Genomic DNA, 27,805 nt, shown 5'->3' with positions numbered 1-27,805 from the left:
TTACAATAGGCCTAATCACCTATTTATACTAATAAAAGATAACTATCTAATGAGACTTTTTAGCTAATCTTCTATTAACAGATAACATTGATCTAAACTATGGATAAGCTTTAGTAATTAAGATAAACTCGAAATCTAGCTRTTGACTTGTCATCTCCAGCTGTCATTCATGGTATGATGGATCATCCTTATCTTTAAGTCTTCATCGCATGCTTCTGGATGAATTGCTTGATAATACTCTAAGTGTAGTTGACTAGAGGTTCGATGAAGATGCTCTTTCCATCGCATCCTTGGTCGTCYATCGRTCMTCTGGTTGTGCTCCAGACTTAGTCAATTCTGCCTTGATGTCTTCATCGGTCTTCTGGTTCTTCATCACTTATTGTTTTTCATTACTTTTTCACTTTATGAATTATGGGGTTTAACAATCCTCAATACAATGAAACCGACCCACACCGGGATATGAGTATGATGAAGAACTTCCCCCCCACTGGATATCCTCACATGTGTGGAGCCAAATGGTCGATCTTTAGAACAATGACAATTGGAAGGTTGTTTTCGATGTGGCGCGTGAGGCCCATGATAGCCAAGTTGCACTACACACTGGTGGATCGATACCATTTTCGGAGCATGGTGCTCATTTGGTAGGACCTAAAACCCATTAATTTAGGAGCTTGATTTTTAATATGTTATAATTAACACATGTTCGTATTATTTGATCTTTGTAGACACAAGCAAATGACAGCGTGCCACGATAGTTGTTGAATTATTTGATTATACGCATAAGAAAAGGTCGAGTGGAGATGCCGCATCTACGTATTCTGGGGGGTACGTGACCTCTAAGTGTAGCCAAGTCTTGGTAATATATCTATCTATTTTTAATGTTTATAATTGGATACATAACTATCTATCTAGGTTGGGCAATGGTTCGAGTCATTCAAATTAAAATCTAGTTTGGGTTGCCATTTGTTGGGCAAACATTAGGATTGCTTAAGTTAGAAATTTCGTATGTATCAATATTTAGTTTGGGTTGCCATTTGTTGGACAAACGTTAGGATTGTTTTGGATACAATTTTCATATGTATCACTATTGTTTTGTCTGGAAACGTCCCATTTTACAGCCATCATGTTGTCAAAATTGACTAGCAATCTTTTTTAAACCATATACAAGATGACTATTCAACGGGTCTCATCCAAAGATGAGGTTGGGGGAAACAAGAAAGGCCGTCTATTTATGTTTGGGTACAACCACGATACCAATTGGGTCTTGAATGGGAACTACACACAAGGTGGTCCATCGTCTTCAGAGAGTCGGGTATGTGCCTGTTTTCCTTTGATGATGTTTATCAATTTAGTTTAGAATTCATATTAAATATTATAGCATTTTATTTATTTTATAGAAAAATGAAGCCTTAAGGACCGAACTTAGAGATTTACAAGAAGAAAATCAGCGTCGACGGATGCTGGAGGAGCGACAGGATAAACAACTTCAAGATATGGTTGCTTTGGTTAGACAACTCAGTCAATCACAACATTTCCCCCCGCCATGTTTAGAACAATTTAGTTTGTTTGTAACAATTGTGTGCTACTTTAAATTGAATATCGTTTGTTTGTAACAATTGTTTAGTTTAATGTATAATATTTTGTTGCATTTCATCTTTTTAACTTTTTTTAATATGTTACAGATTTATAGGTTTTAAACATTTTATTGTAAAAATATTCTAAAATTAATACTTTTTTACATTTCCGGCAGATTACCGGTGGATCTATGCGCCGGAAAGAAGTTGAATATTTAAAGGAAAAAAATTAAAATTAAAATACATTTCTGGCCGATTTCCGGCTAATATATCCGCCGGTAATATTTAAAGAATAAATAATTTTTTAAAAAAGTTATTTTTTTAAATCCATTTTTCCGGCGGAAATGTTACTGGTGAATTCCGGGCGGAAATATCCGTCGGTAATTTAATCCAATTTAAAAAAAAAATTAAATATTTTCTTAATTTAATCAAGATTTTTTAACTAAATCCGTGAAAATTTTCTAGCGGCCGGAATCCACTGCAAAAATGAAAATCCGCCGGTAAACCCGTCGGAAAGAAAATCACCAACGCCAACATTTCTGGCGACTATATCCGCCAAAAAGAAAGATTTCCGACGAATATAGTCGCCGGAAACGTTGTCCTATTTGGTAGTGTATAGAGGCTAATATGTTGTATTTAGAGACGTTAGTTGGAGTAGGGTTCTCTTATGACTCTTCAAATTCCTCTTGGTTAAGAAGTTGTAACTGATCTAATAACATATATTTTGTTGGTGCCTTCTACTTTCCATAAAATTGTTTATTTACTTATGTTCTTTATTCGCTTAAAAGAAAAATGAAGTTTCCCTTTTCTAGGAAACCTTAAAAATATGGGTAATATATCACCGAAGGACTCAATCTATAATTGTTGATGGTTGAACATGATGACCGTGTGTTCCATAGAAACTTAAAATTCTAGGAAAAAAGTATTTCTCGGACATTGAAAGACTCGAACTATAGACCATGGATGGTTGAACTCGATGACCGATGCTCCATAACAGAATCTCTTTAACATTGTAATATGGCTTACTTTTGTATTCTGTCACCATCAATGGTAAATCGGGTCTCTCTCGTCGTGTTATGATGACTTTCACCCTTTCAAGGGTAAACTTAATCCCAACTATATAAGATGGTTTGATTAAAGCTATGATTCCAGTTTTAAAAGTTTTATAGCTTTATTTATTAACCATTTGTTCTCAATAGACGATCGACCTAACACTTTTTGTTAGACCCCATAATTCTTAAGTGTAAAAGTAATGAAGAACAATAAGTGATGAAGAACCAGAAGACCGATGAAGACATAAAGGTAGAATTGACTAAGTCTGGAGAACAACCAGAGAGTCGATGAATCGACCAGAGATGCGATGGAAAGAGCATCTTCATCACCCCTCTGGTCAACAACATAGTTTTCTTCAGCAGTTCAACCAGAGGCATCCGATGAAGATATGAAGATAAGGTCGAATTAACATCCCATGGAAGACAACTGGAGATAACAAATTGACAGCTGGATTTCAAGTTTATCGTGATTAATAACTTATCCATTCTTAGATAAACATTATATTTCCTAGAAGATTGGCTAGATAGTTATCTTCTTACCACTAGTATAAATAGGTGATTAGGCCTATTGTAATTAACGTCGCTTTTACGTTTTCATATTGAATAAAGTGAAATTATTGGCACTCAAGATTGTTCTTTGAATGTTCATACATTGTTCTTGAGTGTTCATCATTTTGTTCATTAAAACACTATAATTTGGTTATTCTTAATTTGATTATTAGTGTTATTGAGAAATCTTGGATCAACAATTGGTATCAGAGCCAATTGATTGTTTTTCCAATCAAATGATTCTCCAAAATCTCTCAATTCACGTTTTTCACTAAATATCTTCACCAAAAACGTAAAATTTTCTCTCTTCAAAAATCTTGATGGCCAACTGGAATTCCGCATATCGTGTTGGTTCCCTCACCAAGCCTCCAACTCTTCAACAAGAAGAGTACCCACAATGGAGAATAAGGATGGTAAACTTCTTGGAAGGAATGGACAAAAACCTCCTAGGATCGGTAATGGAGGGTCCTTACGTTCCACAGACTCTTGTCCCAAGAGTCCCAGGAACAAACACCACAGCCGAAATTCATGCATACTACATACCCAAGGATGAAAAAAACTGGGATGAAGACGATATTGAGCGTGTGGAAACTGACAAGAAGGCCAAACGACTAATCATCATGGCCATTCCAATGAAATTTTTCAATCCCTTGATGCATGCTCTACAACAAAGGAATTGTGGGATGAACTAGCCAGCCAATTGGAAGGAGGAGCTAAAACAAAGAAGAATCGTAGAGCACAGTGTCTCAACGAATATACCAACTTCCAAGCTCTTCCTGATGAACCAATACAGAAGACTTACGATCGTTTCAATACATTGATTAATCAATGTCGAAATGATATCACCAGAACAAAGGAAGAAAACAATGTTTGTATTCCTAAAAAGTCTTGGCAATGAATGGACTCAATTGTCAATGTCCCTTCAATCTAATCAGGACCTTGACGGCTGGTCACTTCATGATATATATGGAATGCTTGCAGCACAACAGAATGACATAATGAAGAAGAAAGTATCCATCGGTGGACCTCTTGCTCTTGCTGCTGATGAAAAGGAAGTATCAAGGACCCCCACCAGAGATCACAAGAAGAAAGGAAAGAAAGCAATGGTGGTAGAATCGGAATCTGAAGACGAGTCATCTGAATCAGATGATGATATCAAAGCCTTTGCTAAATCTCTGGCCTTGATTACAAGACAGTTCCAAAAGAAGTTCATCAAGAGACCCCATGAACGAAAAGACTTCAAGAAGGAGAAGTACCAGGCATACCATGAGAAGAAACCATCGAAATTCTATCAGAGGGAAGATAGAAGAGAAGAAAGATAAGAGAGAGAGAGAGAGAGGACAGAAGGGAGGACAAGAAAGAAGACAAAAACGGAAAGAAAAATGATCTTCGTTGCTTCAGATGCGGAAAAATTGGTCACTTTTCAAAAGGGTGCAGAGGACGATTGATAAAAGGATGCCGATTATTACAATAATAAGTACAAGTACAATCGAATATAGCGAAGCTTGATGGTTGAGAAAGAAAATTGGGTATCCGACTCTTCATCCGATGAAGAAGGTAAATCACTCATCTATATGATGGCCAGATCCACTACAGAACCCACCTTCGACTCTGATGATCAGGTATGTTAGTCTACTTCCAATGAAACCAACTCTGCTCCATCTGGGGTAGAGTTAAGGGTAATAAAACTTTCAGAAGATTTCTTTAAATTGAAAGAGAGATTAAATTTTGAAAAATCCGAAAGACTAAAAGCGGAAAAGGAAGGAAGTTTCTACAAAAGAGAGACTGATCTTCTAACCGAAGAAAAAGCCGAACTTGCTAAGGAAAATACTCGCATCGCCACACTTAAGAATTCAGAGGAAGAAAAACTTCTGGAACTAAACAAACGAATAACTAAGGACTTTGAAAAGAAAACTAAGGCCTTAAAAGAATCTGAGGCAGAAAGACTAAACTCAGTTGCTCTTAAAGATTTCTTTTAAAAGGAAAAGAAGATTCTTCATTAGAAGCTTCAAACCAATGAACTTCTGATGAAGAAACACAAGGATGCCCAAGATGTGTGTGAAAAATTAAACGGTCAAATGGACACTCAAAAGATTGGATTCAATGAATTGGACTCCTTCATCGAATCAAAGAAATCCACCCTTGAATCCACTTTCAAACTTGGATGCATTCAGAAACCCGAATTTATCCCGAAACCAAAGCAAATTTTAAAAGAGTTAAAGTCGATGAAAAAACTGTCGTTTTAAGACATGATTTTGAAAATGTGGTATACGAGAACAATACATGTCAGAATTCTGATGAAAGGAATGACACCTCCAAATCAGAGACCGATGGAAACCCTATGGTCAAACCAGAGTCTCTGGGTGTCAATTCCACTTCATCAACAAGTACTGTTGTTGAATAGGAGAATCCTAATGAGGAACCATCAGCTGATGAGTCAATGAACCATCAGAGTAAAATCGAAAGTTCATCTAAGTCATAATCGATGGAACCTCAAACTGACAACTCTGAAGCATCAACCTCTGAACCCACACCTCCCACAAACATCCATGTTAATTTTGATTTCGAGAAATCAGCGAGAGACTTTCTCGATACCGAATATGAAGAGGAAATAGTATGTGAATCACCAGTAATCATTAAGGATAAAAAGCCTAAAAACTTCAAATCCTCAATGAAAACTGATGTTCCACCATCGATGACATCTTCGGACAAAGGAAAGGGAAAGTTGAGAAATAGCAAATCTGCCAAAGATAACTCACAAGGCCCTAGTACACCCTTCAAGTTCATTAAGTTTACTCGTGAGCAAAAACAGAAGTGTCCTGCCTCTGAGAAAACTAACCACCACTTTTCTTCTCATTCAGCTGAAGAAAAGCAGTCCTTCCTCAGGAGAAAAGAAGTAAAGACAAAGACTCGTTCAAATAAAAAATCTGAACTAGATAGGAAGTTTGTAAAAACAACCGATGCTAGGACAGGATTTACAACCCCTGCATTTTCTTTATTTTCAGCGAATAAAAAGGATGCTAGACATTCATGCCCAAAGTATAATAATTGTCAATGTTTAGCTCTTTTATAAAACATAAGGAATCACATGTTGACACATCACTGCATATTCTCCCAACATGTTTATCGCTACAAAGTTAAAACCAATAAGAACGTGAAAAAGCCCAAGTCCAAAGGCAAGACAAATACTAATAAATCAAAGCATGCAAAGGCTAAGGGAAATGAAAAGAGAGTGGTATCTCCTACTAACAAACGTGGATCCATTAAGAAATGGGTACCTAAAACCCTTTAATTTGTCTTGCAGGACAAGCATGTGCAACCATGGTACATAGATTCAGGTTGCTCCAGGCACATGCCTGGTCACAAAAGTCAGCTGACCTCATTCATCGAAAAATCTAAAGGTTCTGTGACATTTGGAGACAACAACAAGGGTACAATCAAGGGATATGGCACTCTCATCAAAGGAAACATCTCCATCAGCAAAGTGGCTTATGTTGAAGGTTTAAAGCACAACCTACTAAGCATAAGCCAGTTCTACGACAAGGGTCTTGATGTCAGGTTTCGCAAAGGTTTATGGATCATCGAAACAACGCCCGGTGAAACAATCATCAAGGCAAAAAGAGAGGGAAATCTCTATCTTCAAGATTTTGAAGCCTTTATGAGACAAGACACCCTCTGTCTTGTGTCTCATAAGAATGATGAAAATTGACTATGGCATCAAAGGTTCTCGCAGCTCAACTTTGATGCAATACGAAAACTAGCCACACAGAAACTGGTCAAGGGAATTCTGGATCTTAAATTTGAGAAAGATCATCTATGCTCGGCCTGTGAGATGGGAAAGCAAAGACGGGCCTCACATAAAACCAAGTCAGAAACCTCCTGCACCAAGCCCTTGGACATGGTGCATATTGACCTCTGTGGGCCAATATCAACCCAAAGTCTCTCTGAAAGAAGTACATGTTAGTACTAGAATTGATGAATACCTCAACAATGAAGGCATTACACAAAACTTCTCAGCAGCTAGAACTCCACAATAGAATGGACTGGTGGAACGAAGGAATAGAACCCTCGTGGAAGCAACAAGGACCATGCTTGCTTCATCGGATTTACCTATCACATTTGGGCTGAAGCTATTTCCACTGCCTGCTTTGTACTGATGAAGGGATCTTTCTGGGCTATTCTAAAACTGCCAAGGCCTACAGAGTCTACATCAAAAGGACAAGAATTGTCATCGAAAGCATAAATGTGTCTTTTGATGATTCCACACCAATGAGTTCTGGACACAACAGTGCATAACTCGGACTTCAAAGGAGAGCATCTGATTCATCACTTGGCAAACCCAATGAATCAGAGTTAGCCAATTATTTGAAGACATCTTCGACGAAGAAGTAATCTCCGGACATGCACCAACTGCAAAATCTACTTCCAGAATCGATGAAGAACATGAAGTCTCTAATGCTAAAGGTACACCTCTTACTGAAACTCATGTTACTTCACCTTCTACTTCTTCTGTGTCTTCAGATCAAGATCAAGAACCAGAGTCTAACTCTGGAGATGATCTCTTCGAGGGGGAGCAAGCTCCCATCAGTCAATAAAGAACTGCATTCTATTGCTCTAGAACCCCAATCTAGCACCAAATGGACAAAAGATCACCCACACCATCAAATCATTGGTGATCCAACATTTGGTGTTAAGACAAGATCTGCCACTGCCAATGAATGCCTCTTTGCCAACTTTCTGAGCATGATAGAACCAAAGAAAATTTCAGAAGCCCTACAAGACCCAAACTGGATAGACGAGATGCAAGAAGAATTACTCCAGTTTGAAAGAAATAAAGTATGGTCTCTTATCCCTCTACCCAAAGGGAAGACAGCCATAGGAACCAAATGGGTTTTCCGAAACAAGAAGGACAAAGATGGCATAGTAATAAGGAACAAAGCCAGGCTTGTTGCCAAGGGCTACTGCCAGGAAGAAGGGATTGACTATGATAAAACATTTGCTCCCGTCGTAACACTTGAGGCCATCCGGATATGCCTAGCCTATGCAGCTCAGAAAGGCTTCAAATTTTATCAGATGGATATCAAGTCTGCCTTCCTAAACGGCAAAATTCAAGAAGAAGTATACGTGCAGCAGCCCCCTAGGTTTGAAGATCCAAAATATCCAGAATATGTCTACTTTCTGGACAAAGATCTCTATAGGCTGAAGCAAGCACCCAGGGCCTGGTATGAAACACTAACCACCTTTCTCATGAACAATGGTTCGAAAAAGGTACAATTGATGCAACCCTCTTTCTCAAAAAGCACAAAGGTGACATATTACTTGTTCAAATATATGTGGACGACATCATATTTGGTTCTACAAATGCAAAACATTGCGAAAATTTCTCAGAGTGATGAAAAGAAAATTTGAGATGAGTATGATGGGAGACCTAAGTTTCTTCCTTGGTCTTCAAATAAAACAAACTTTAGAAGGATCTTTCATCAATCAATCCAAATATGCGACTGACCTTCTGAAGAAATACTCTCTCTCAAATTCATCATCGATGAGAACACCTATGGCTACAGGGGCTAAGTTATTTGTTTATCCATCAGGCAAACCTGTGGATGTAACAACCTACAGAGGCATGATTGGATCACTCCTGTACCTAACTGCTACTAGACCAGACATTATCTTTGCTACATGTCTTTGCACAAGATATCAGTCAAATTCTAAAGAATCTCATCTTTCTGCAATCAAGAGGATCGTTAGATACCTCAAGGGAACTCTTTCATTGGGTCTCTTGTATCCAAAGAACTCTGGCTTTGATCTAATAGCCTACACAGATGCAGATCATGCAGGTTGCAAGCTTGATAGAAAGAGCATGTCTGGAAGTTGTCAACTCTTGGGGGACAAGCTGGTAAGTTGGACATCCAGAAAACAAAACTGTGTCTCAACCTCTACAGCAGAAGCAAAATATGTTGCTGCTGCTAGTTATTGTTCACAAGTTTTCTGGATGAAGACTCAGCTTAAGGACTATGGATTCCATTATGACAAAATTCCTATCCTTTGTGACTCCAAGAATTCTATTGCAATCTCTGCAAACCCAATGCAGCATTCCAAGACCAAGCACATCGATGTAATGTACCATTTTCTGAAAGACAATGTTGAAAAAGGTAATATAGAAATGTACTTTGTTCCCACTGAGATGCAACTTGCGGACATTATCACAATAGCTCTTGATGAGAAAAGATTTTTATTCCTAGTTAGCAAGATGGGTATGCTGAATCTCACCACTTAAAGGCAATCACAAGTTTGAAACCTGAGATTCTCAGTATCTCATAATTATGCCTATAAGTGATATATAGTATGTTGGCCATACCAAATACTCTAAACTAGAGCCTCTGGTTGTAAAGACCAGAGCCTCTAGCCATTTAGAAACACTTGTTCACAAATTGGCTAAAAGTTTTTCATCGCCTTCACAACCAGCGCCTCTGGTTGTATAGATCAGAGCCTCTGGATTCGAATCTTTTGAGACCAGAGCCTCTTTGGTCTAAAACTTGGATTTCATTTGTCACTCATGCATGATATCACATTATTTTCCTTCACCCTTTGGAACAAGAGACTCTGGTCCAAAGCAAATCCTTAGCTTTTATTCAATAAGTATTTCCTTCGCAACCAGAGCCTCTGGTTCTATAGACCAGAGCCTCTGGATTCTCACTTTTTGTAACCAGAGCCTCTGGTCCTATAGACCAGAGCCTCTGAATTCCCAAAGACCCATCCATTATACTCCCTAGCATGCAATTAACCATATTCTTATACTTCTTTTCATCGCCCTTGCAACCAGAGCCTGTGGTTCTAAAGACCAGAGCCTCTGGATTCATTGCCTTCACAACCAGAGCCTCTGGTTCTAAAGGCCAGAGCCTCTGGATTCATTGNCCAGAGCCTCTGGATTCATTGCCTTCACAACCAGAGCCTCTGGTTCTAAAGGCCAGAGCCTCTGGATTCATTGTCTTTGGAACCAGAGCCCCTCTGGTCTCAAAGACCCATTCATATACATATTCAATTGCATACTTAGACAAATTTCATCATCTTTCACAACCAGAGCCTTTGGTTGTATAGACCAGAGCCTCTGGTCATCTAAATGACCCTCCTTATTGGTTCTAGGGGGAGTTTTTAAAACTCAAAACTAATCTTCATGCATCATTTGAGGGGGAGCTATTCATTCATCATGAATCTCTATTACATATATATGCATTTTCCATACCAGAGACTCTGGTTCTACTATCCAGAGCCTCTGGACACTTAAATGCTACATAATACATCGTGTATTTAACCAGAGCCTCTGTGGTTCTACATAATGGATTGTCAATACCAATCTAGAGCCTCTAGTTAGTCATGCAAGGCTTATTTATCATATAATCCAACATTTCATCGATGAATTCATTCATACATGTTCAACCAGAGCACCTCTGGTTCCTCACCCAATGGGTCATGCTCAACCAGAGCTCCTTTGGTTCCATGACAAAATCATTTACATCCAAAAACCCATCTTAATTGAAAACTTTTTAAAGATTGTACAAAATTGCATCTTTTGTGACTAAAACCTATACAACATGGGTTTTTAGAAGACCAAAACTTCGTAATTAGTATTAATCTTACAATTAGATGGAATTTTGAATATAAATTGTTTTAGGATTAATATTTCAAAGAGATATTATTTGGAATAATTTTTTAATTACTCCAAATAATGCAAACGTCATCCACCCACACGCTTGACACCATATACGTACGTCATCCTCCCACGTGCCTGACACAATATACCGCCTGTTCCCCATGAACCGTTTCAAATTACCCTTCCCTAACCCCGCCTTGACACGTGTCCTCCAACATTAATGGCACGTACAATCAAGACGGCTCACGATCCCCAAATCAACTCACCGTTTGCCAAACGCCTTCTACTTTCATGATTATTTAAATATAATAATAAAAAAAACGTTTCATGTACTCCTCTCCCCACCTATATATACCCTTCTTCTACCTCCAGTCATCTCTTACACCTCCTAAAACTTGCAACAAGACATTGACGCACAAAACTACCTACAACTTCATCCGCAATGGCTTCCTCTGCCTCACACGAGTCCAACGCCAACGACAGCCATGCTCAATTCACCGGCACCGACAGCCGCACAATCGTGTTCTTGCCAATGAAGCCCAACAATCATGCCATCGAACTTTGACACACCCTGTTCGACGACAGGTTTGCCGTAATAATCGAGTTCTTCTGAAACTGCATCCTTCTACCAGCCTTAACTCTAACCGACAATGGCGTACCTCTAAAGTACGTCCAATAATACTGGCAGACTTGCGAGTTTGACCCTGACAGCCATGGAATAATGGGGGACATTGACGCCCCAAATGACATGATTTGCTCACTCAAAAGCTCTTGGGAAGAGTATCTTGGGTTCTGTGCATTCCCACCCGCTGGGAGCTCGACATTGACCAATATGCCAACCAACCCACGACCTCCGACATCCTTCGTTTCATCCAAATGCTAGGTTACAATCGTGACCTATGCAACGCCTCCGATTTCAAGAGGCAGTTTTTGCCACCAATGTGGAATATGTTCTTTTCCATATTGAACAGGGCCCTCACCTGCAAGCTAGGATCGATAGACCAAGGCAACATCAACATAATGGAAATTATGTACGGACTCTTCTTCAACATCCCACTTGACTACGCTTTTCTCATATACAATGAGATCCACCAAACGATAGTCAAAAAGTGCAAGCTTCAGGCCACCGGCAAGCCTTTGACTTTCGTTTTGCTTCATCGTTTTCTGTCTCTCTTCATAGGGGATGAGATGAGGAAACACAACCTACCGGCCGAGGAACTATTCACTCCAATCTTCAAGATGCATGGCCATCGACTTACACTCTCAAACGATGGCTACACCATCAACATGCCAATCTCCATAGCCATGCTCAGTGTAATCCCAGAGACATCTGAGATTCGAAGAACTTACGAACGCTCTCTGTTGTCCCAGGAATCAAGGGCATCTACCCCAGAGCGCATAGAGTCGTCTCCTCAGTCAAGCGAGGGAGCACAGGAGCCATCTTCATCGGATGATGAATATGATGATGATGATGATGATGATGATGACACTCCTCGTGCATCCCCCAGCCCTACACAAACAAATCCCCCTCCCTCTTCCTAAAGGGCAACCACCATCTCTACCCCTGGCGATCAAGGCCAAAGGAGTATTGAACAAGGACGGCCCAGTCCAAATCCCATCCAAACCTGCCATCCAGAGGCCATTCTTCGGGCCTCTGGAGATGATTTAGCTGAGGAACCACGATTTCCATCGCCCCTCTCCAACAGAGAGGCAATGAATACATAAGAGCCAAATCGCCTCATGGCTCGACACTACCACCCACACACACAGAAGCATGTGTTGCTTCTGACATTGCTGAATCCCAAGATCGTTGGGAGCGATCTCCCATTTGTGCACAAAACCCCCCTTCGATACATGATCTAATGAAGGGGAAACATACTTACTTCTCTTACCCGGCCTCTGAAGCCGAGGAAGAAGAAGAAGTAGTTGCAACATCAGGAGATAGCTCCTCACTAGAGGGCTATCGAGGACATGATGGAAGTCCTTCAAGGACAGCATTTTCACAAGGCAATGAAGGCACCTCTGGAGCTGAGGCTCAACCTGCAGCATCCGTTGCCGCAGGAGTTACCCTCGTGGTCGATCTGGTCAGAAAGGCTGAGTTCCAAGCCTTTGTTGACTCAGTTCAGCGGTCCTTGGAAGACCTAAAACTCATCATCCAAGGGATTGTTGACAACCCACCATCCATCGATATCACCACCCTTCAACAATCCCTTGCCACCCTTGCAACCCAAACCCGAGGCAATACAACCCGTCTCCAAATGCTGCAACAAACCGTAACCCAACACTACAACCCCACCTCCTCCCTTGCCACCTAAAGAAATCAACTCCTCATTCACCCCATCGCCACCCTCATGGCCTAGGCAACTGCAACCGATGAGACACTAGCCTCCATAACCACCCATATAAACACCATCTTCCAAACCCTCAACGCCCTATCAACCACCATCGTCTCCCAAATCCCTCAACCAACCCCACCACAAACAACTTCATCAATCGATGAAATCCTAGCCTCCCTCACTAACCAAATGACCACCATACAAACCACCCTAACCCAACTCCCAGCCATAATGCTAGCCAACATACCCCAACCTCCACCACCTCCACCTCCCACTGCAGGCCCATCCTTCGATGTAGCATTCTCCTTTTTAACTGCAGAGGTGAGAAATCTCATCGTCAACCTTCCCATTCCTCCATCTACATCCACCACCACTTCCGTGTCACCACCCGCTTCATCATCAAGCATGGAGTTTGCCACCAGAGCCGGCCTCAGGGATCTGTCCAAAGCACTAATCTCAACATTCAATGAGATAAATGCCAAGTTTGCTGCCAGGTCGATCGAGCCTACCAATGCATTGAAGAAGAGTCTCTTACTACAGCAAGATCGAACGAACTCTCTTCTTCGCTCCATGGAGACGCAACAAGGATCGCATGCGCACATTGGCCAATCACATATGGCTATGGAAGAAAAACAGGACAAAGGCCTCTTGTTCATCAAACCACCCCCTCAAAAGGCGAAGGCATGAGGATCCAGACCCCAATGATCATGGTCTCGGTCCTCATGAGAGGGAGAATCAGGCCACCGTTTCACAACCAATGGAATCCGCTGCACCTTCAACATCCCATCACCAAACACAAAACCCACTATCATCACCAAACCAAGGAACCCAAGCAAGGGAACCAGAGGTTGAGCCCTATGAAGATGTACATAATGTACATGTTCCCCTTGCCACCATACCTGAACCCATCGTGTTGAGTTCCTCATTCGATGAAAATCCATCAACCCCACCAACAGAAACCAACCCACCTTTCACCACATCACCAACACCAAACCTACCATTAACCCTATCACCAACCCCTCGCACCTCAGAACCTTTCATCACCCTTCCTAATGAACCTGAACAAATACACATCCAACCTTCACCTCAACAACCTCAAGCCCAAACACAACCCGATGAACCTGAACCACCCCAACATGAGCCAACCCAAGAAACCATCTTATCATCAACCGATACACAACCCATAACCCAAACTCAACCCCCAACCGAACCAACTACGGTGCATGCAGACATTCCCTCTTCATCAAGGCACCCTCCGTAGAGCTTAGTCGACGAGTTCATCCAGAATATGGAGTCGCTAAGGAGACGTCTGGAGATGCCACCAAGGGAGCCAATTATGATGGAGAATATCCATCAGTACCTATATCACGATCGTGATGAAAGTTTGTCTCTCAATCCTATAGTTCTATCACCATAATCCGTGGACCTCCTACACTATAGGTTTGTTAGACAGATTACCCAACCACCACAGGCGATCCTCTCAAACGATGGGATAAGGATGGTAATGGACATAAAGATGAGGACCTTCGCTAATAGAGCTATAAGATATATCGAGTAAACAGTGGAGAGAGCCCACGGTCAGGTCAGCGTCTTCAATGACAATGACTTGATCAATCTCAATCCCTACGACTTAATCGAGCATTATGCATTCACAACTCAGCGACATGATCAAGGAATAAGATTTGGGACGGCAAACAGAGCGAATGTGAAGACGATAGAGACCTTGGTGAATCATCGAGCCAAGAGTGATTTTCAGATTGCTTTTCATTTGGGCATCGAAAGATTCTCCTGTACTCCACCTAATGAAGACATCCCTGGCCTACAGGAGAAGAGATCTGCTTCTCTCTTGACTCAACCCGAGCTTAGACTTGTCTTCAAGAATGAGTTCGGGGTAAAGAAATTATTCAGACTAACTGAAGCATTCAAGTATTCAAACAACACATTTGAATGGTTTTAGAAAGTTACCAGAGAGAGACTGGGTAGAACTCATGTGCCAAGAAAAGACGGGAATCAACTCATTGAGGAGATATCAACAGTCCTCTGTTATCGAAGATTGCTTATGCGCTTCTGGGAAATATCTCAAGGTAGATCATGAATAGAGTTTTAAATTTTTTGCCTTGAATTGAAATGTCTTTTCTTCTAGTACTATAAGAATTCATCATCCAATGAAAATTTGGAAATTGATGCTTTTCTTTAGATTAGTCTCTGTTCTTCAATATTGTTCATAGAATAGTTTATGTTTGTTCTTTCATTACTTAGGGGGAGATTGTTAGACCCCATAATTCATAAGTGTAAAAGTAATGAAGAACAATAAGTGATAAAAACCAAAAGACCAATAAAGACATAAAAGCAGAATTGACTAAGTCTAGAGAACAACCAGAGGGTCGATGAATCGACCAGAGATGCGATGGAAAGATCATCTTCATCACCCATCTGGTCAACAACACAGTTTTCTTCAGCAATTCAACCAGAGGCATCTGATGAAGATATGAAGATAAGGTTGAATTAACATCCCATGGAAGACAGCTGGAGATAACAAATCGACAGCTGGATTTCAAGTTTATCTTGATCAATAACTTATCCATTCTTAGATAAACATTATCTTTCCTAGAAGATTGGCTAGATAATCTTACTAGATAGTTATCTTCTTATCACTAGTATAAATAGGTGATTAGGCCTATTGTAATTAACGTCGCTTTTACGTTTTCATATTGAATAAAGTGAAATTATTGGCACTCAAGATTGTTCTTTGAATGTTCATACATTGTTATTGAGTGTTCATCATTTTGTTCATTAAAACACTATAATTTGGTTATTCTTAACTTGATTTTTAGTGTTATTGAGAGATCTAGGATCAACACTTTTTTTTTCTTAAATGACACATATATCACTTTCTCTTATCATTGGGGCACCTAAGGCTTGAGTGAAGCGGTATGCGTCGTTAGAGGCATTTCTAGGGTTATACCTTTTTCTAAACCAATTGTGGAGCTATCAAAGATAGATTTTTTTAAGGATCGTGGCGACACAAGATTTGAAATCTAGATCTAGATTTAATTTTGATTAGTAGGTTGTTAGCTACTATCCATTGAATTTATAAACTTTCTTACTATTTCCCCTCTCATTGGGTGATTGGTATTTGGTTTAATCCTAGTGTTAGGGGTGTTACAAATTGGTATCAGAGCTCTTGTTTAAGTGAACCAGGTATGAACTTAAGACGCCTAGGCTTAAGCTAAAACTTCAGGGAATGATTTACAAGTTGTGGGTAGAACTTTTAAGATTGGTGTGCTTGACTTTACTGTTATTGCATTAATTGTGATAATGATGGTAACGAGAATTCTTAGGTATAATATATTCAAAATTTCACTTAGCTAATGTTGTTTTGAGTACGTTGTTACATAGGAGTGCTTGACTTTACTGTTATTGCAATGAGTGATGAACGTACTGATTCATTTCGAATGTTAGTATCGTACTGAGTTAAACTTATATTCTCATTCTCTTGCATGGAAGTCTAATATGGTTAATACGCGTGGTAGATTGGCAATCAGTGATGAAAGCCAAAAGAACAATATGGCAACTTCGGACCATCCAGGAGGAATCGCTATTGCATAGATTCCTTCGATTCGGAAGATGTTGATTGGGAGAGTTGAGCATGTACCGAGAGTAAACTTGGCCACTTCCAACCCAATCATTCAAGAGGCACACCCTCATTCGTTGATGATGGCTAGCATCATGCACGCGATGAACTCTGCCATGGAGAAACAACATGAGTCCTCTATGAAGATCCTAGATGACAAGGATGCCAACAACTAGAGGCATGAGACGGTTGATGAGAATTCAATGGTTGGTTCAGGGGGGATGGGTGTAACACCCCCAACTTCCACATTGCATATAACTTATAATTCATTTAAAAAATACATGTTTAAACTCACTAAGGTCCAAATTACAAGAACTATATTACAAATACATAGTCCAAAAATTCCAAAATACATGCTCTTGTACTACATATCATCTAATTTCCAAAAGACATCCATTGATCTTCATATAATTATGCATATAGGGAAATAATCATATTACCCTTTTTCCTTTACTACCATTATACTATGCATTTCCTGCAATACATGTACATATTTAAAACACAAAATGAGGTTAGACGTGAAGGTCTAGTGAGATCCCTTTTTCAATTTAATTGTACGGTGAAAATCACCAAAACATTATTCAAATAAATCATTTCACATAATAAGATGTAAATCCACACTCTGTTTATGTTCATCGGTCCTCTGATTCCAAGGACTAGACTTAGAAATTAGTTTATAAAACAATAGGACCAGAGCTTCTCGTTAAGCCAACCAAAGCCTCTTACTCAAATAAAATCTCATAAATGTTCATAGACTAACACCATAAATAGTTAAAATAGTTTTCCCAAGTATAAAAACATATACTAAAATGAACTTGTAGGACTAGAGCTCTGGTTCTACTAGCCAGAGCTTCTGACTCAAAAGTAAGACTAACCAGAGGCCTTCTAGTTCAACGTGCAGGCCAACTAGAGCCCCTCTGGTCTGTCTTCCTTCTAAGAAAAGTTTCTAAGTATACAATCTTTTGAAAATATTTCAAAGTATAATTTTAACACAGAGCTCCTATCTAATAGATACAGAGCCTCTAGTTTAAATAACATCTTTGTAAAAGGGCTCGTAGTCATATCAAACCAATTTCCATAACCCTCTGGTTCTATTGTGAGGACCAACCAGAGCCCCTCTGGTTCCTTTCAAGGAATAATCAGAGTCTCTCTGGTTCCTCATAAATCAAACACTTTTCAAAAACAGAGTTCATCAAAAACGATTGGCCACAAGCCAAGTTTTCCATACTCAATAACATAAATACTATCATTTATAACAAGAGCAACATCTCTGATTACTCAAATCACAAAGAAGTAAGAACTCAACTCTATTGCAATCTTAGAAGACATAATAGCAAGAGCTATAATAACCACATATGCACATGCCACCCTTATACCCAAAGGTACACCTTTCCTTGATATGTCACCCTTATAACCGAAGGTACACCTCTCCTTGATATGCCACCCTTATCCCGTGGTACACCTCTCCTTGATATGCCACTCTTATTTCCTCATCAAAATCTATGAATTAGGTCCAAACAAAGACAGCCCAAAGTCACAACCATCGTGATGAAACAGCGTCCATAGTTTTATCCACCAAAATCTATAGATTAATTCCAAATGAAGACAGACCGAAGTCACAACCGTCTTGAAGGAATGTCCTCTATAGTTTTTAACCAATAATGGTTTCAAAACAGTTTAATCTTCAACACTTTGAAACTCAAGAACAACCAGTTCTTTCAACAACTTTTCCAAACCCAAAATCTTCTTTAAATCCTCAAAATAGGATATCATCCACAAACTGTTTTTAAGAAGCAAAAATGTTCTTTATCTTTCCAAAACATTTTCCAAATCCAGAATCATAAACACGTATCCATAAACTGTTAGAAAACAGTTTTTACCTGTCTTTCTCCAAATATCAAACCATCAAAACTCAACAGTTTAAATAACATTTTTTGGATGATTTGGTAACAAAAACTCACTTTATCAAGAACAAATTGTTGGGTTGGAACACACAACAATTCTTTCCAACAAACACAAAATCTCCAAAATGCTTTTGTGCAATAATCTTCTCACGAACAACCTCCACCACCACACTCGCATTTTTCTCTCAAAAATCTTTTAGAAGTAAGGATAAGATAAACCTTATCTTTTATCTTCTTTTTATATGTTTACTAAAGGTGGTGTGGTTAAATAATAAAAATAAACGCTTTAGGCGGTGGTTTTTATTATTTTAAAACCAACTTTACTTCACCATGAAAGTATCACATATTTTAATCACGTTTCGTGTATGCATATTATCATATACACACACATCATCATCCTTTGATGTATGCATAGTATTTCACATTTCACCTATATATATACATGATTCATGAATTTATTAAAATAACATGCATGTCATCACATATTTCACATAATAATCACATAAGTTACCTCATTCGATGTTGTCTGAAACCTGGTTATCATAATATCTCCCCCTCAAAAAGAATTTTGTTCGAGAACTCATTTAACCAAAAAACCAAGAGTATCGGGTTCTCATGTCAGATTCTAATTCCCATGTAGCTTTTGACCCTTGTGATAACGCCACTGTACTTTTACCAAACTAATTTCTTTGTTTCTCAACACCATGGTCTTTCAGTCAGTCACGGCTTCTGGTGTGTCTACAAAATTCAGTTTACTATCTAGTTTAATCTCTGGAAGCGGTATTGCTAAATTTGGATCGGCCAAACACTTGCGCATATTTGACACATGAATGGTGTTATGAATTAGGCTGAGCTCTTCAGGTAGTTCCAACTGATAAGCTACTAGCCCAACCTGTTTGCAACTTTTGAACGGTCCAATATATCTTTACTAAGCTTACCTTTCTTCCCAAATCTCATAACACCCTTCCACGGAGATACTTTCAACATTACAGTGTCACCCATGTTGAATAAAATTGGTTTTCGTCGCCTGTCAGCATACTTTTCTGATGGTCCTGAGTTGTCTTAATTCTCGCATGAATCTGTTCAATCTTTTCAGGTTGCACAATCTCAAGACCTGTCAGTTGTTTTTCACCTACCTCATTCCAACATAACGGCGTTCAGCATTTTCTTCCATACAACACCTCACACGGTGTCGCTTGAATGCTGAAGTGATAGTTGTTATTGTAGGCAAATTCTATCAACAACAAGTGATCCTCCCATGATTCCTCGAAGTCTATAACGCATGTTCCCAACAAGTCTTCAATAGTCTAGATGGTTATTTCACTTTGCCCGTCTGTTTGAGGATGATAGGTCGTACTTAACCATATTTGTGATCCCAAAGCTCTTTGCAAACTTTCCCAAAATTTTGAAGTAAAACGGTTGTCTCTATTAGAAATAATGGATAGTGGAACACCATGTCTCGTTACGATTTCCTTGATGTAGATCTGAGCCAACCTTTCTAAAGAATAGGTTTCTCTTATTGGTTGGAAATCCACAAACTTAGATAGACGATCCACTATTACCCAAATTGTATCATAACCTTTCAGGGTTCGGGGTAATTTCATGACAAAGTCCATCGAATGTGATCCCATTTCTAGACTAGAATTTCCAAGGATTGCAGGTTTCCATAAGGTCTCTCATGCTCAATCTTAACTTGCAAAGAGGTTAAGCATCGTTTCACATTTTTTGCTATGTCCCTAATTAATCCTGGCCACCAATACAAAGATTTCAGATCTTTGTACATTTTATTGGTACCTGGATGGATAGAGTAGCAAAACTTGTGACTTTCATTTAGGATGGTCTCTCGTGTATTCCTGTAACATGGTACCCATATCCGACCTTGGAAGCATAAAATTCCTTCATCATTGGATTCTATAGTGGAAATCATTTTACCCAATCTTTCCGACTTCATATGCTCTTCTTTAACAACTTCTTTCTGACATTTCAAAATCTCTTGATGAAGATCGAGAGTCAAGTTTATTCTCATCGCTACAGTTTTGATAGTTTGACTTCTTTCTTTTCTGCTTAGCATGTCAGCTACCACGTTGGCTTTTCTCGGGTGATAGAGGATCTCACAATCATAATCATTAATGAGTTCAATCCATCGACGCTGTCGCATATTCATTTTTTCTGATTGAACAAGTGTTGCAAGCTCTTATGATCAGTATAGATTTGGCATTTCGTTCCTAATAGACAGTGTTTTCATATTTTAATGTGAATACCACCGCTACCAATTCCATATCATGAGTTGGATGTTGCTTTTCCTGATCCTTCAGTTGTTGGGATGTGTATCATATGACTTTTCGTCTTTGCATCAAGACACAACCCAATCATAGTTGCATACCACAAAGTCTTCTGTTCCATCGGGTAAGGATAATATCGGGGCACTACAAAGATAATCTTTCAGTAACTGGAAAGCTTTCTATTGTTCTTTCTCCCATTGAAACTTGACATTCTTTCGAGTTAATTTCGTTAATGGCATTGATATTTTGGAAAAATCTTGAATGAATTTATGGTAGTAGCCTGCCAGTCCCAAAAAGCTTCGGACTTCAGAAGGAGTCTTTGGTGCCTCCCATTTTTCAACTGCCTTGATCTTTGCTGAATCCACTTTTACCCATGCCTCTGATATAACATGCCCCAGAAATTGAACATCGTTCAACCAGAATTCATATTTTGTCAGCTTTGCGTACAACTTTTCTCTTTTCAAGAGCTCAAGTATCCATCGAAGGTACTATACATGCTCTTCTTTGGTTTTAGAGTATATGAGAATATCATCAATAAATACAATAATGAATTTATCAAGATATTCTTTGCATACCCGATTCATCAAATCCATAAAAGCTGCAGGTGCGTTAGTTAAAGAAATGGCATCACTAGGAATTCATGGTGTCCGTACTTGGTTCGAAAAGCGGTTTTAACAATATCTTCCTCTTTAACTTTGAGATGATGATAGCCTGATCGTAAGTCAATCATCGAGAAGTAACTTGCTCCCACTAGTTGATCAAACAAGTCATCAATTCTTGGCAATGAATATTTATTCTTGATTGTCAGTTTGTTCAGCTCTTGGCAATCGATACACATGTGCATAGAACTATCTTTTTTTCACAAAACTGGAGCTCCCCACGGTGAAGTACTAGGTATGATAAAGCCTTTATCAAGCAAATATTTTAACTATGTAACCAATTCTTTTAATTCTGATGGAGTTATCTGTATGGTGCCTTTGCTACTGGTGCTGTTTCGGGTATCAGATCAATCCCAAATTTGATAACTCTGTTTGGTGGTAATACGGATAAGTCTTCTGGAAAGACTTCAACATATTCACTAACAATCAGAATCAATTATTGCTTTCCCTTTTCTTTGTTTGCATTAATAGCATAAGCCAAATATCCCTGACATTTCTTTTGAATACACTTCCTGGATTTCATCACAGTTAACAGACTGGTATGATGATTCTGATGATCACCATAAATTACCACTGACCCTCTGTCTGGCAAAAATAGTTTATCATCTTTTTATCACAAACATTGCTGGCCTGATTTTCTGCCAACCAATCCATCCCTACTACTATATCAAACTCTTTCATCGGCATGGGAAACAGTCTGATTGGTAATTTACATCCCTCAATCATGATAGTACAGTTACCAAACACATAATCCACATATACTTGATCATTAGCAGTATCAACTACTAATTTGCCGTCAAGAGACACGGAATTCATACAAGCACATAGAGCAAAGAATGGGGATACAAACAAGAAGTTTGCACTTGAGTCAAATAACACTTTAGCATATAAATAGTTCACGAGGAATGTAGCTGTCACTACATTTGGTGTAGTTTGAAAAGATCGACCCCGCGCCCCTCGTGATCCTCCTCTACCCACGCTAGGTCTTCCACGGGCACTCGATGTATTGCTTTCCATGGTCAATTGTGGAGCTTTCTATTGTGGGCAGTTTGGCCTAAGATGTTCTGGCGAATTGCAATTAAAACAACTTTTTAGTCATTGGGAAATTTCTTGATAGATGGCCGGCCTCTCCATATTGATAACATTTCCTCAGATCTGTTTTACAATCACCCTGATGAACTTGATGGCATCGTGAACAAGCTTTTTCATTAACTCTCTGTACAGGTCTGGTACTATAAATTACATTCTTCGGCCCTCTGCATCCTGTTGATGGCCCTTCCTATTTTCTCTTCTCTATCACTTTCCCATCCTCTTGTCGATTTTTATTTCTCTCGGTTACTTCAGCTGCATTAACTGCTAAAGAGAATGTAGCCGGATTCATGGCTGTCACAAACTCTTGAATGGATGGCTTCAATCCCCAAATTTATCTCTCCACTTTTCTTGATTCGGATGAAATATAATGTTTTGCAAATCGTGAATATTTAGTAAATTTCTTTGTATACTCTCGAACAGTTCTGATGCCCTGTTCTAACTTCAAAAAGTCTTCCTCCATCTGCCTTATAGAGGCCTTAGGAAAAAAAATGGTCTTTGAACTTGTTACCAAATTTTGCCCATGATAATGTTTGCAAGATGTCTGTTCTGGCTAGTGACTCTACTTCCCACCAAAACAATGCATTGGATTTCAATATAGAGACGGCAAATTTGACTTTGTCTGTTTTTGCGCATCTGATTGTATTAAACACAGATTCTATTTCTTTGATCCAACACATGGCTTTGACTGGATCTCTTTCTCCTGAGATGGATTAAGAACATCTTGATATCTCCTTCTCTATTGTTGACAACGAAGACAGATGGATTAATTTCAACTCTGTTTGTCTCGATTCTGATAGGTATTCCCATAATGGAAGTCAAGGTTTCCCTTAGCTTTCCCATCTCTTCTGCCAGCGTATATTTGGTTACACTACTGGTGTACCCGCACGATGCAGCGCGGGTAAATCACAATTCGAAAACATTAGTTTGGCTTTGAATCATGAGTTTATGTGGTTATTTTACAAGTCAACTAATATATAAAGTTGAAGGTCAATTTTGTTTGTTAGCAAGATCGAATGAAAAGAAAATTGCACATATGATGGGTTTCCGAAACATCTACTTAGAGCTTATTACAAAACTTGAAATTCTAGAATGAACAAAGAAATACAGTCGTTCGTAAAATAATGTTCATCCGTATATTCGAACTGTTGTTTGCTTTTCGTGATGCACTCATCCATAAATATTTCCTGCAAAAAAATGGCGCAATGGTTTTAATAGAAACATATGGTACAAAATGTGTAATAATATAATTGTTGATTATACCTTATTCATCACGTAAAACTTCTTGATAGACGACGTTTGAGGTGTAGACTCCGACACGATTGAATTTTTTAACAGGCTTCACTAACATCTTCGTATTCCCCCCGTGATATCCCTCTGGACAACGCCACGTAAATTTGCCCATGTGAGAAAACTGATTCCGGTAGATAAACACCTACATTCGGAATTGTTTGCTCTTGAGCTTTATTGATTGTCATTGAAAAGCTAAGCCGGATTGGAAACTGTTTTCTCTTCAGCTTAAACGGGAACATGTGTCTTCGGACGGACATAAGGGAATTCTTGGAAGAAATACTCTCTTTCCAGCATGCTGACCAACAACTATTTCTGCATCGATGACGTTCTGTTGAAAGCCTCTGCATATCAATCTACTGCCATTACAAAATCCATTTGAGGGATCGATATTTCGTAACAGTATTATTGCGCATCCAATCTTGAGACAAGGGTAATGAGGAGGCAAACCACTAACAGTTAAAGAATTTAAGAACTCCATCGGATAGATGTTGTTCTTATCATCTTCTGCTTCGTCGAAGCTGTAGTATATTTTTTCATCTCCAGAAAACTTGTCGATCAACTGATCATTAATCTCGTTGACATTCTCGTTTTTAGTTGACAATATTGCCCTCGAAATGATATAATCTAAATCAGCTCCGTTGATTTGCAGAGATGGAAAGATTGCGTCAATCAGCGCATCTTTTGACTTACCATTATCAGCATAGGGAATGGTCATGTCATCTGCTACGCGAATAAAGCTTTCGTCCACCGCTTCTTCATCTCCATCACCGACTCTTAATAAAAATTCCGAAAACCATGGATCAGTGCATGCTCTCATATTGAGCGTTAGGGGTATCTTTTTAATCGTTGCCCAAAGAGGTGACATCCGCAAGCTAGAATCTACAATCTGTGCTCGGGTTCCACGCCTCACGACCGGTAAGACTTGTCTAAAATCACCCCCCARAACCATTATCTTTCCGCCGAATGGGAGTGCCACCCCTATGATGTCTCGCATTGTTCGATCGAGCGCCTCCACTGCTTGCCTCTTTGCCATCGACGTTTCGTCCCAGATGATTATTTTTTCATCTCGAATCAATTTAGCAGCCCCTCTTTGTTTTTGTATGTTGCACATTGAGTTATTATCAAGGTTCAGAGGAATTTTGAATCTAGAGTGAGTTGTTCTCCCTCCAGGCATATTATTGGCAGCAACACCCGACGAAGCGGTTGCGAGAGCAATAAGACCACGTGAATGGATGTTGGCAAGCAAAGCTTTGTAGAAAAAAGTCTTCTCGGTTCCACCTGGACCATTTATAAGAACACTCCTGGACAATCCTCGTCTACGTGCCTCATTATCTCATGATATGCGTATTTCTGGTCGGAATCCAGTGAGTCTCGGGCACGCAAGTGTTCATCTTCCACAACTATAGAGCATTCCTCTTGTACCTCACGAAATTCTCCAGATTGAAAATTTGAATTTGCATCAACCATTGGAAGATCGAAATCATCAAGACTCTTACCCATAGACTGTAGAAAAATGAGGATATCAGTTAGAACCAGATTACGGACTCGAATAGCACTTTCACATTGTCGCGTATAATMTTCAGAGAGTGAATCATAGTGGTCATCCCATAACTTGTGAACATCTCCTGGCTCACAATAAATCAACATCATGGCAAATTACCTCCTAAAAGCAGCCGGAAATTGAAATAAGGAGGCCTCTCCAAGACATTGGGATAAGTTGTCATCGTTCTCTATTAACACTCTCTCAAGAGATGCTTTGCAAAATGTAGGGTGCAGTAAGCCGTTGAAACTGTATAGATCTTGAAAGCAAGTAAGCCCAGTAATATGAGACAAAAGTAGGCGTAGGTAGAACCGCTCTCCTTCAGCTGGATTTGCAGACACAAGTCGGCCTTTCATTGATCCTCTTTGTCGGGGATTCCATCGACGTGTGCTCCAATTCCAYGTGTAGTGTTTTGGAAAGTCTTTGTACAAATATTGTCTTGCACTCATGTCTGTTCTATTCCTATCAAAAAATGCAGTCAGCATCGTTCGCTTATMTSTCTCHCTATCGACAATATCTGTCATTATATCATCATCTCTAAACCTAACCATCTCTTTGTTAGGGAGATGGAGTTGCAATGCCAACACGTAAGGGTGCATTTGAGAAAATGTGAAGCTAATGATCCGCCATATCGCCTCGGGAGGGGAGACATAACGCGCATCTTGGAACCTTCTAATTTCTTTAATAACGACCCTTTCTTCCTCTGAATCTATATGAACAACTTGTTTGTTGTGACCCTTGTAAACATACTTGAAGACATACTTCACAGATGTTATACTTGAGCAAGTCTAAACATTGATATGACAATTGAACATCATTAATAGCTTCAGGTTATACGGGACCACCCATCTATTATCCAGGATGTTGCCTCGTACATTCACATTAATTCCACTATTTCTCTGTCGATATAATGGATATGAGTCCTCAGCTTTGCATCGTTTTGTCGTTGAACTGTTTGGGATATCTGAAACGACATTTTTTTCGGCTCACCTTGCATACTAGGACTGGACGGTCGTAAATGACCGCAAGGACCATGCATCATGTGTTGGACGACCAGTTCATGCATTTGTGGATACCTGGTTGGGTTCGGAATTTCAGCACACACACTCTTGTCGTAATGGTCTGGATTGGTCATTTTGTGTTCGGGTGTCATTATCAGAAGAAAATGGGCATGCAGCAAACCACGCTATTGAAACTCGATGACATAAACATATTCCTCGACTTTACCGAGGATGTGCTTTTTGAAGAGTTGGTCTTTCATATCCTCTAGTTTCGCACGAAAAACTCTTCCAACAAGGTCTGGCCGACCGGGTGCGGTCTGACCCGACAACAGCTCTCTAAGGATTTCAGGCCACTTTGGATTGCACGTCATTGTAAGGAATATATCGGGCTTCCTATCATCTTGTACTAAAGTCATGGCATCAAGAAATCGTCGTCGCATGTCACATGGTCCTCCGATGAAACTTGCAGGCAACACAACCCGTTGTCCGATTCTACTTGGCATCACCTCACCGGCATTGACACAATCCACAACACCTTGGTATAAATTTGCTCTTATTTTGCCTTGGTTTTTCTGACAAAAATCCAAACGGGAAGTCTCAATCTTAATGTAGATATCTACCACAAACTGTTGTAACAACCTTCCCCCCCAATAGAAGCACATTGTTATTCGAACGAATCTGGAACATATAACAATAGTATTCCCGCATCGTCACAATATTCTTGTTGTCTCTCACATCAACCTCTGCGTAGTGTGTATTTTATGAAATAAATATAAACTGATGACATGTATGTTTAAGCATATATTTGTTACGTTAATTAAAACGTAAATATTGCAACATGGTATGTACCTTCTAAATCTTCCTCCATGTTTTCATCATCATTAACACTTTGATTCATGCACACTCCATGTCTAGGTATATTAGAATGCCATCCAGGTTCACTGCTGGGAAAGAACAAAGGATAGGACAACGGGTCATAACAACTGAAGTAATATTGAATATTTTGGCTATAATTAGACCTCCCATACACAACAATACTTCTCTTGTATGCAGTTATGTTGTCGTTGCCTTCAACCCAAATACCAGCAACCTAACATAATTATAGAACTCAATTTATTTAGTGTATGCATCTAATTTTATTTCAAAAAGGATAACTCAAATACTTGTATTCAAACCTTTGATGTGGTCGGTCGGTTGTACACCCTTTGGTCAAGTTCCACTGAAGCATTCAAAGTGACTCT

At 39.4% G+C, this 27,805-nt stretch overlaps 1 protein-coding gene across 1 annotated transcript in view; it reads right to left on the bottom strand.

The window, feature by feature from the left end:
- The window catches only part of LOC112502818, a 72,952-nt gene extending 47,896 nt beyond the window's left edge, over positions 1 to 25,056 (bottom strand). The window contains exons 1-2 of the mRNA XM_025106820.1: positions 24,304 to 25,056; positions 23,839 to 23,917 (exon numbers count right to left, since the gene is read on the bottom strand). Of these exons, the coding sequence (XP_024962588.1) occupies positions 23,839 to 23,917; positions 24,304 to 25,056 (832 nt within the window). The remainder of the gene's footprint in view (positions 1 to 23,838; positions 23,918 to 24,303) is intronic.
- Between the last annotated feature and the right edge of the window lie 2,749 nt (positions 25,057 to 27,805).

Source organism: Cynara cardunculus, unplaced genomic scaffold (assembly GCF_001531365.2).
Source record: "Cynara cardunculus var. scolymus isolate 2C unplaced genomic scaffold, CcrdV1 Un_Scaffold_1967, whole genome shotgun sequence".
Lineage (NCBI taxonomy): Eukaryota > Viridiplantae > Streptophyta > Magnoliopsida > Asterales > Asteraceae > Cynara > Cynara cardunculus.
The sequence above is the reverse complement of the archived record's forward strand: the minus strand, read 5'-3'. Positions and strand labels throughout refer to the sequence as shown.